The sequence below is a fragment of the Molothrus ater genome, chromosome 27 (genome assembly GCF_012460135.2).
Source record: "Molothrus ater isolate BHLD 08-10-18 breed brown headed cowbird chromosome 27, BPBGC_Mater_1.1, whole genome shotgun sequence".
NCBI classification, from domain to species: domain Eukaryota; kingdom Metazoa; phylum Chordata; class Aves; order Passeriformes; family Icteridae; genus Molothrus; species Molothrus ater.
Window position 1 is genome coordinate 5,497,997 of NC_050504.2, and position 10,136 is coordinate 5,508,132.

The window sequence follows — 10,136 nt, forward strand, 5'->3', positions numbered from 1 at the left end:
TGCTGCTGCCCCCCGCCCCACACCGGGCGCGGGGGGGCTCAATAAATACTTCAGCATTACCCCCCCTCCCTTAAAAACCACCCACACCAAAAACAACCCCCTCCCCACGGCCCTCCCCGCCCTGCCCTCCCCGCTGGCCCCCGCCGCCGCTCCGGGGTGGCACCGGGGGCTGATTGTCAGGCTGAGCCCCGGGATGTGGGGCTGGGGGGCACACGGGACGCAGGTTTGGGGTGTCCGGGGAGGCTCTGAGCCCCGCTGTGCCTCAGTTGCCGTAGTAGCCGTAGTAGCCGCCGTCGGCGAGCGGCTCCTTGTCGTAGCTGTCGCCGTTGCGGGGCGGGGAGGAGCTCTCGGTGCTCGAGGGGTACGGGGGGGACACGCGGCGCCGCTTGCACTCGTACAGCCCCGAGTCCGAGGGGTCCCCGGCGGCGGCGGCCTCGCTGCCCCAGCCCTCCAGCTCCTTGCCCTTCTCCTCGCGGGGCTCCCGGTACCAGCCCAGGGCCGCGGCGCCGCCCTTGGGGCCGAACTGCGCGGGGCTCCAGCCGCCCGCGAAGCCCCCCGGGCCCTCGGCGGGGTAGAAGGGCAGGGGCGGGTGCGGCCCGGGCGGCAGCGCCAGCGGCTTCACCCCGTAGGGCAGCGCTTTGCCCCCCCCGTAGCCCCCCTCGTAGCCGCCGTAGTCCAGCGCGCCGGGGCCCGGCGGCTGCTGCGGGGGGAAGAACCAGGACGGGGCGTCCTTGGGGGGCAGGGGCAGCGCTGCCGCCCCCCGCTCCCCCCCGAAGAAGCGGCCCGGGGGCAGCGGGAACTGCTCGGGCAGGAAGGGCTGGAAGCGCGGCGCCGGCAGCAGCTGCTGGCAGCCCGGAGCCTCCGGCGGGGACGGGGTCAGGCGGTCGCTCTCCGGGCCCGGGTACATCCTGGGGGGGGCACACGGTGCGGGTTTTGGGGGGCTGCTCCCGCCCGATGGGGCCGGGAGGGGAGCGGGGGTGACACTCACGAGTCAAAGTTGTCCCGGAATCCTTTGGCGAAGGGGTTGTGGTCGATCTTCAGCTGCGTGATCTGGGGGAATGTGGGTTGGGGGCGCTGCTGGCAGCTCGTTCCTTCCCCCCCATCCCAGCAGAATCCCGCCCTTCGCCTGGGCAGGCGGTGCTGGGGGGCTGGGGGACGCTGAAGGGGTTTGGGAGGGGGGAACTGGGATGTGAGAGATGGTCCTGGGGGGTAATGGGGAACCCTGGGGGAGGCTGAAGGGATCCAGGGGAGGCTCTGGAAACCTGAGGGGATCTGAGGGCACTGGGAGCCCCTGGGATGCTGGGGGGACACAGGGGGAGGTCCTGGGATGATGTGGGAATGCGTGAGATGGTTCTGGGAGGGATGGTGGGTGCTGAAGGGACCAGGGGGTGGCTGAAAGTGTCAGGGGGTCAGAGGATCCACAGGGAGGCTCTGGGAGTCTGAGGGGATACGGAGGCCTCTGGGATGCTGGGGGGATGCAGGGGACGATCCTGGGATGCCGAGGGGATGCAGGGGGAGATCCTGGGATGCTGGGGGGATGCAGGGGGAGATCCTGGGATGCCGAGGGGATGCAGGGGACGATCCTGGGAGGCTGAGGGAATACGGGGAACGATCCTGGGATGCCAAGGGGATGCAGGGGACGATCCTGGGATGCCAAGGGGATGCAGGGGACGATCCTGGGATGCTGGGGGGATGCAGGGGGAGATCCTGGGATGCCGAGGGGATGCAGGGGACGATCCTGGGATGCTGGGGGGATTCAGGGGGAGATCCTGGGAGGCTGAGGGGATACGGGGGACGATCCTGGGATGCCAAGGGGATGTACCTGGGGTCGCAGGGACGCTGCAGCCCCGGGTGCTGGCAGACGGGGGTGGCCTGGGCCGAGGCCGGGGGGTTTCCCTGAAGCCCAGCACCCCCTGGATGCTGCTGGGGGGATTAACGGGGCTGCCCTGGGGGCGGTTTTGGGTGGCTGTGGTGGCGCTGGGATATCCCAGCTGGTTTCTGGGAGGCCGCTGCGGGAGTTGCTGGGATTTTTGTGCTCTTGGGGGGTTTTTGGGGGGGTTCCATGCTGGGGGGGACTGGCGGGGGGCTCGCACTCACGTCGGCGTTCTGGTAGGCGGTGACGGCGATGAACTGGGTCTCGGGGAAGGCGAAGGTGTGGGTGTGCGGGGAGGGGTACCCGTCCTCCCCCTCGCCCTCCTTCACCTCCGTGACGTGCAGCCGCGGCTGGTACTTGTGCAGCGACTGCAGCACGATCATCTGCGGGGTCAAACGGGACGGCCAGCGGTCAGGGGGGGTCACAGCGAGCTGCCAGGGCGGCGGGACCCTCCCCTCACCTGTCCGACGTTGTTGGAGGCTCCCTTGTTGTTGGTGAGCTTCAGCTTCCCGAAGGAAACCTCCTGCCGCATCCAGTGCGCGCCCGTGTTGGGCGAGTCGGGGTGCAGGTACAGGCGGTTCCCTGGGCGGGGACAGCGGCCACGGCGTCACCCCCGCCCCGGCAGCGGCAGGACGGTGAGGAGGAGGAGGAGGGGGGATGAAGGGCCCGTACCTGGCATGCTGCCCTCGGCCTTCCCGCACTGCACCCACTTGCCGCCCTGGTAGCGCCAGTGGTGCTGGTCCACCAGCACCACGTCCACGCAGACGCTGTAGTGCGCCGCGGGGTTCAGCCCCGACAGGCTGAAGCTGAGGAAGGGGAACATTCGCCTGGGCAGGGGACAGAGGCACAGACACCGTCAGCCCCCGCCCGGCCCGTGCGCACGGGGCAGTTTGGGGCGGGGGTGATGGGGAAACTGAGGCAGGCGCTGCCCCCCCCGCTGCCGCGGCCGGCGGGTGCCCGCGAGCAGCTGAGTGACCCCGGCAGCTGGGGGCTGCTCTCGGGGCCGAGCCCCCCCCGGCACCTTCCTCCCCCTCCCCAAGCACCTTCCGGATCGGAAACCAACACCGCTGCTATTTCGGGCCGGGCGCCAGCCCGCGCCAAGGGCAGGAAGGGGACACGGTGGCACCGGGGGGGACCACGGGGTGGCAGCTGCCACCCCCCCGGGGCTGCACCCGCTGCCTCCCGGGCGTCCCCTCAAACCACAGCGCTGCCCTGGGAGAGCTCTGCCCGCTGCTCTGCCCGCTGCTCTGCCCCTCGTGGGGACTCATCCCAGTATCCCCAGTGTCCCCAGTGCCCCCATATCCCCAGTGCCCCCATATCCCCAGTGTCCCCAGTATCCCCAGTATCCCCAGTGTCCCCAGTATCCCCAGTGTCCCCATATCCTCAGTGTCCCCATATCCCCAGTACCCCAATGTCCCCAATAACCCCAGTGTCCCCAGTATCCCCAGTGTCCCCAATGTCCCCAGTATCCCCAGTATTCCCAGTGTCCCCAGTATCCCCATATCCCCAGTATCCCCAGTGTCCCCAGTATCCCCAGTATCCCCAGTACCCCCAGTATCCCCAGTGTCCCCAGTATCCCCAATGTCCCCAGTATCCCCAGTATCCCCATATCCCCATATCCCCAGTATCCCCAGTATCCCCAGTATCCCCAGTATCCCCAATGTCCCCAGTATCCCCAGTATCCCCATATCCCCATATCCCCAGTATCCCCAGTATTCCCAGTGTCCCCAGTACCCCCAGTATCCCCAGTATCCCCAGTGTCCCCATATCCCCAGTATCCCCAGTATCCCCAGTATCCCCAGTATCCCCAGTATCCCCAGTATCCCCAGTATTCCCAGTAGCCCCAGTATCCCCAGTATCCCCAGTATCCTCAGTGTCCCCAGTGTCCCCAATGTCCCCAGTATCCCCAGTATCCCCAGTGTCCACAGTGTCCCCAATGTCCCCAGTATCCCCAGTATCCCCAGTATCCCCAGTGTCCCCAGTATCCCCAGTATCCCCAGCAGCCCCAGTATCCCCAGTATTCCCAATGTCCCCAGCAGCCCCAGTGTCCCCAGTATCCCCAGTATCCCCAGTGTCCCCAGTATCCCCAGTATCCCCAATATTCCCAGTAGCCAGCTCAGGTTGGTGTCGGGGCCTCCAGCCGCGGCCGTGGGCACCAGTTCAGGCCCCCCCGTGGCTCCCGGCCATGGAATTTTGGCAACTCCTGGAGCCCCGATGGCCGGAGCTGGACACCGGTGTGTCCCCCCCGCTGCTGTCCGGTCACCCCATTAATGTCACCCCCGCCAGAACGCCACCAGCGCCACCACCCCTCAATTCCCCACCCGGGGAACCTTCACCCCCAGTTCCTGAGGGGAGGGGGGACTCGGGGGGAAAAGGGGGGTCCGGGCCCCCCCCTGCAGGAAGCGGGGCCGGGGGAAGAGCAGTGGAAAGAAAAGTCAGCGGGTGGAGGCTGACTCAAAATTGCCCTTGCGAGAGAGTGAGGAATAGAAAAAGAAAGAGAAGAAAAAGAAAAAAAAAATAGAAAGAGAAAGAAAAAAATGAGAAGAAAAAAAATTACAGAAAAAGAAAATAGAAGAAAATTAAGATTAAGAAAAAGAAGGGGCGGGGGAGGAAGATAAAATAGAAAAAGAAGTAGAAAAAGGAAGAGAAAAATGAAAAACTATGAAAAAAATAAGAGGAAAAAATGAAGAATCAGGAGGAGAAGAGAACGAAGGAGAAGATAAAGACTAAAAACAAGAGCATGAAAATAGTAAGAATAAGAATAAAAAGACGATAAAGAAAGCGATAAAGAAGAAGATAAAGATGAAGATAAAGAAAAAGATAAAGATAAAAAGAGAAGTAAAAAGAGAAAGAAGCGGAGCCAGCAGCAGCCGGGGTGAGGAGCTGCTCGTGCTGGGGACCGGCGCTGTCCCCGAGCATCCCGGCCGTGCCCAGGTCCCCCAGGCGCCCCCGAGCGCGCTCAGACCCCGCTGTCCCCTCTGTGTCCCCACAGGGGCCGTCCCCGCGGGCTCGCATCTGCTCACATCAGCGAGCACGGGGGGTTCCAGCCGCTGATCGAAAATCGCGACCGCATTCAAAACCACCCGGGAGCTGCGAGCCGAGGCTGGGCCCCGGCCGGGCCGAGCTCCCAGCGCGCTGCTGCACCGGCCCCAGCTCTGCAAGGAGCACAGAGGAAAAAAAAAAAAAAAAAAAAAAAAAAAAGCTTTTTTTGGTTTTTTTTTTTTGCCTTTCTCTCCCCAGCGCGTTCCCCCGCGCTGCCAGCCGAGCCCCGGCGCTCACACGCTGCGGGGAAACCGCACGGGCACGGCAGGGCGGGGGCAGGAGCCGAAACCGCGCTCGCCTCGCCTTTATTTTTAAACCCCCGGAGCCCGAGCCCGGCCCGGGCAGCACTCGGCTCCCCCGGGCCCGGGCGCTGCGGTTTGGGAGGTGCCCCCTCCCCAAAAGGCGGGTGGGCACCGCTGGTTTCACCCTCGGACGGTTTTGTTCAGGCGCTCGGGGCTTGTCCCGGTGTGAACCGCTCGGTTCGGGGCGGCACCGGGACACCGAGGGGACACCGAGGGGACAGCTGGGGACACTGCGGGGCTGGGGACACCGAGGGGACACCGAGGGGACACCGAGGGGACAACTGGGGACACTGCGGGGCTGGGGACACACGGAGGGCAGCCAGGTGGAGCAAAGGAGGGCCGGGGGCTCCAAACCCCCGGCAGAACCTCCCCAGCCCCCGGCAGGCTCGGGGGGGCTGCGGCTTCCTGAGCCTCCTCCTCCTCATCCTCATCCTCGTCCTCGTCCTCATCTTCATCCTCCTCCTCATCCTCATCCTCATCCTCATCCTCATCCTCATCCTCCTCCTCATCCTCCTCCTCACCCGGAGGCAGCGCAGGGACCACAGGAGCCACCGGGGCCGCGTGGGACATGGGACACGGGACACGGGAACAGGACACAGGACACAGGACAAGGGACATGGGAACAGGACATGGGATGTGGCACACGGGACGTGGAACAAGGGACATGGGACATGAGACACAGGAACAGGACATGGGAACAGGACACGGGACATGGGACATGGGACATGGGCCAGCCCCCGCTGCATGGCACAGGGCACAGGGCAGCGTGACATGGGGTGGTGGCACGGCAATGCACGGCACGGTGCCATGGTGTGATGATAGAGCATGGCACAGTCACATGGCGTGGCTGCTGGACATGGCACGGGGACATGGCACGGTGACACATCAATGTATGGCATGGTGACATGGAAGAGCTGCTGGACATGGTGACACACCAACACATGGCATGGGGACATGGCAGGGGGACATGGCACGGTGACACGGCAATGCACGCCGTGGTGCCACAGCGCGGTGGCACAGCTGGACGAGTCCCGGTGGCAGCCGGTGACAGGGCAGGGCTGCGTGGCACTGCACATCTGCACAGCACAGCTGCACCGCCCGTGTGGGTGACAGGGCACAGTCAAATGTCACAGCGCAGCGGGACACGGTGACAAGTCACAACATGTCTGCACCAACCCCGCCGAGCTGCCGGCCGGGCCCTGCGTGTCCCCAGCCCGACCGGCCCAGAGAGCCATCCCCAGGGTCCCCAGAATGCGCTGCCACCTCTGGGGTCCCTCCTCAGGCACGGCCACCCCTCAGATCAAAGCCGCTTTGTGTCCCCAAAGCCACCCCAGTGTCCTGTCTGAAGGCAAAGCCGTCCCTGGTGTCCCCAAACGCAGAGAGAGCCCCTGCACCCCCAAAGGCGGCTCTGAGCCACCTCCAAGTGCAGAGACAGCCCCTCGTGTCCCCAGTGACAGGGACAGCCCTTCTGTGTCCCCTCGAAAGGCAAAGCCAACCCCTGTGTCACCCCGAAGCACAGGGCCAGCCCCCGAGTCCCCTCAAAATGCAAAGACGGGCCCTGTCCCAAAAGGCAGTGCCCCAAAAGACCCCAAAGGGCAGAGCCAGCCCCGGCAGGAATTCCCCGTGCCCAGCACTGCCGGGGTGCTGGTGAATCCTGGGGGTTTCTGCAGGAATCCTGCCCTGCCGGGCCCAGGAGCCACGGGGGACACAGCGGGGACAGGGACAGGGACGGGGACAGGGGCAGGGACAGGGACAGGGACAGGGACGGGGACAGGGACAGGGACAGGGACAGGGACAGGGACGGGGACAGTCGTGTGAAGCCGGCCGGGGTTGGTCTGCACGGGGATGGTTGGGCTGGGGTGGCCCAGGACAGGCTGGCACGGCTCAGGCTGGAACACTCAGGCTGGCACGGCTCGGGCTGGCACGGGACAGCAGGAGCGGTGCCAGCAGGGTCAATCGCAGGCCTGGCCAGCTCCGCCCAGCGCCCCCGTGTCCCCCCAGGCTCAATCCCGCCGGGTCCTGCACCCATCGGTGCTGAGGAGCGGGCGGGACGGGACCGCGCGCCCTCCCTGCCCCAGAGCCCCCCAGCCCGGGGTTTGGGGTCCCCTTTGGGGCTCACGGCTCCCTCGAGCCCCGCTGGGGTTTCTTTCCTTTTCTTTCCTGTCTCTGCAGCGCTGCAGCCCGGCCCTGCACGCTGCAAAAGCAGCTCAGGGTCGGGGGAAACGGATGTTCTGTGGCTCGGGGTTTGACGCTCTCCATGGGCTGGGCTTGCGTGAGCCCCCCCTGCAGCGGGCGAACCCCCCCAGCCCGCAGCCCCGGCGTGCCAGGGGATGGAGATGGGGAAAAAAACCCCAAAATTGGCGGTTTCGGGCTGGGAGAGGAACGCAGAGGCGCAGCGGGGCAGGGGGGAGGAATCTGCGGGGCCGCCTCAGTCTCCAGACCCTCAGCTCCGGCCCTGACACGGCGGGGAGGGCACGTCCCCAGCGCCCAGCTGGGAAAGAGAGCACAAAAGGGGGGGGAAGGCGGAATTTCAGCACATTCCTGCGGGGCCTGAGGGGTGGCGGGCGACAAACAACAAATTGGGGTGGCCGCCCCCCCTGCCACCCCCTGGGGACGCGTCCCCCCCTCCGTGCCGGGCTCGGAGCATCCCCGGGCTCGGCCGTGCCAAACCAAGCGGCCCTAACGTGTTTAGACTTCCACCGCATCCAGCAGGTCGGGCTCAGCATCGAAGTGACACCATCTGTCTGCGGCCGAGGGGGCACCGAGGCACCCCTGGGCAGGGGGGGCAGCAGGGCCTGGGGGGTCCGTGCCAGCTGCTGAGGGCACAGAGCGGGGGCGCAGCTCTTGGCTCGGGGTTTTGGGGCCCCTCGGGGTGATCTGGGGGCGGCAGGGCTGTGTGGGATCCCTGCCGTGATCCCATTGCCAGGGGGACCCCAAAGTGCAGCCCAGGGTGGGTTCTCCTCATCCTCATCACCCCAGTGTGGGGCTCAAGGACGGGGTTGACATTTTGGAGTCCCCTTGCTCCACGTCGTGGCCACTCCACGGCCCCACAGGGCCTGTAGGGCGCCCAGACCCCCCAAACTGGGGTTCGGGCAGAGCCCCCAAAATCCCCCGATCCTCTCCAGCCCAGCACGGCGGGGACAGCGAGTGCCCGGCGGTGGCGTCACCAAGGGCCATTTTGGCAGCCGGGACGTGCCCAAAACGCTGCCCCTGCCCTGGTCACAGAGCTCGGGGGGGTTTCCAGCCCAGAGAGGGGACAGGGAGGGGACAGGGAGGGGACAGGGTGCCACCCACCCGCCCACGGCGCCCTGGGGTGGCAGCAGCTCCTCTCCACTTGTTGCAGGGCCGAGCTCCGGATCCGGCCCGTGGGCTGGGGCCGGATCAGAGCCGCCTGCGGGCCCCTGGCAGCGCCGCCACCGCTGCCACCCTCCTGACCCCCTGACCCTCCCTGACACAGCTGGGGACACCCCCAGACCCTTTTCTGCTTCCCACAAGCCTCAACCCCCGAGGAAACAGCACCAGGGGACGGCCGGGATGCTTTGCCTCCCCCTCCCAGGCTTTTCTTAAAACCCGCGAGGGGACGGGGGTCCCTTCTTACACCCCCAGCTCCACAAACACCTCCCGCCCTTCCAGCCCTTGGGGAGGCGAGGCAGGACCCCCCCAGCCCCTCACCGGGTCTGTCCCACCCCGTCACTGCTGTGTCCCCATCCCCGCACCCCCGGTGCCCGCACGGGACCCCCGCCCTGCCCGGCGCCGGTGGCGCTGCCCATCTCTGCGGCGGTGCCCCCGTTCCCCCGGGGCTCTCAGGTTCCCCTCGGTATCCCCACCTCGTCCCTTCCGTCGCCTCACACGTCTCGAGACCCTTCCCTGTGCCCGCACAGCCCGGTCCCCGCCGGCCCCCGTCCCGCTCCGTCCCTGTCCAGCCCAGCCCAGTCCCCTCCAGGCCCTCCCGGTGCCCCCGGCTCTCCGGTGGTCCCCGATGGTCCCCGGTGCCCCCGGTGCTCACCTGCCCTGCTTGGTGATGATCATCTCGGTCTGGTGCTTGTGGAACTTGGCCCAGAGCGGGAAATTGTTGAGCATCACCTGCACCTTCCCGGCCGCCCGGTACCCGGGCAGGGCACAGAGCGGGGGGCACAGCGGGCCCCCCCCGCCGCCGAACCCGCCCTCGGCGCCCGCGTAACCTTCCAGCGGCGGGGCGGGGGGCGGCGGCGCCCGGTACGGCGGGCACGGCCCCAGGAAGCGGCCGCCGAAGCCGCCGGGAGCGCCGTAAGGGAGCGGGGGGGCTCCCGGTTCCGGTGCCCCTCCATCACCGAAGAAAGCGGCGGCGGCGGCGTCCCGCGGGCCCGGCGGCTCCTTGGCGAAGCCGGCGGCGGCGCTGAGCATGGGGGCGGCGGGCCGGGGGGCTCCGGTGCCCGGCTCCAGCGCGCCCATGGACGGGCGGGGGGCGCCGGCCCCGCTCAGCCGCTCATGGGGGTCCCCGGGACGCGGCGCCGCTCAGCGCTGCCCGCCCGGCCGCGCTCCCGCCGCCCCCTCCATGCCCGGTGCTACCGGGGGGGCCGAGCGGCGGCGGCGGCTCCGGGACGGCCAAGAGGGAGCGGGGGCAAAAAAACCAACCCGGCAAAAATCCCCAAAAGCAGCCGGAAAAACCCCGAAAGTGCCGCGGGGGCTCCGCGCCCGCTGCCGGTGCCGGTGCCGGTGCCTCACGCGCTCCACCTGCCCGGCCCCGCGCCTCTTATCCAAAGAAGCGGCTCCGCTGCCGAGCTCCGCCTGCAGCCCCTCCCCAGCCCCGAGCGGGGCGGGCCGGGGGCGGGCCGGGGACAGCGCGGGGACCGCGACACGCGGGGAGCCGGGCACGGGACGGGGGACGCGGGCAGGGGACGCGGGAGCGCGGGACGGGGACAGGGATGGCGGCAGGGACA

At 67.6% G+C, this 10,136-nt stretch overlaps 1 protein-coding gene across 1 annotated transcript; it reads right to left on the reverse strand.

The window, feature by feature from the left end:
* Positions 1–184: 184 nt before the first annotated feature.
* Positions 185–9,648, reverse strand: TBX21 (T-box transcription factor 21). The gene is made up of 6 exons (XM_036398678.2): positions 9,224–9,648; positions 2,546–2,700; positions 2,334–2,455; positions 2,098–2,256; positions 989–1,050; positions 185–908 (listed from the first exon to the last, which is right to left on the reverse strand). Exons 1-6 carry the CDS (start codon positions 9,646–9,648, stop codon positions 263–265), a joined length of 1,569 nt encoding a protein of 522 aa, XP_036254571.2. The 3' UTR covers positions 185–262.
* Between the last annotated feature and the right edge of the window lie 488 nt (positions 9,649–10,136).

What these genes read in the sequence shown, in the direction of transcription:
- TBX21 (XM_036398678.2), bottom strand. Translation starts at nt 9,648, where the DNA reads ATGGGCGCGCTGGAGCCGGGCACCGGAGCCCCCCGGCCCGCCGCCCCC. An exon ending in CCTCCAACAACGTCGGACAG is followed by an intron (nt 2,257 to 2,333) that starts GTGAGGGGAGGG and finishes TTGACCCCGCAG; the next exon opens with ATGATCGTGCTGCAGTCGCT. An exon ending in TTCCGGGACAACTTTGACTC is followed by an intron (nt 909 to 988) that starts GTGAGTGTCACC and finishes TGCCCCCCCCAG; the next exon opens with GATGTACCCGGGCCCGGAGA.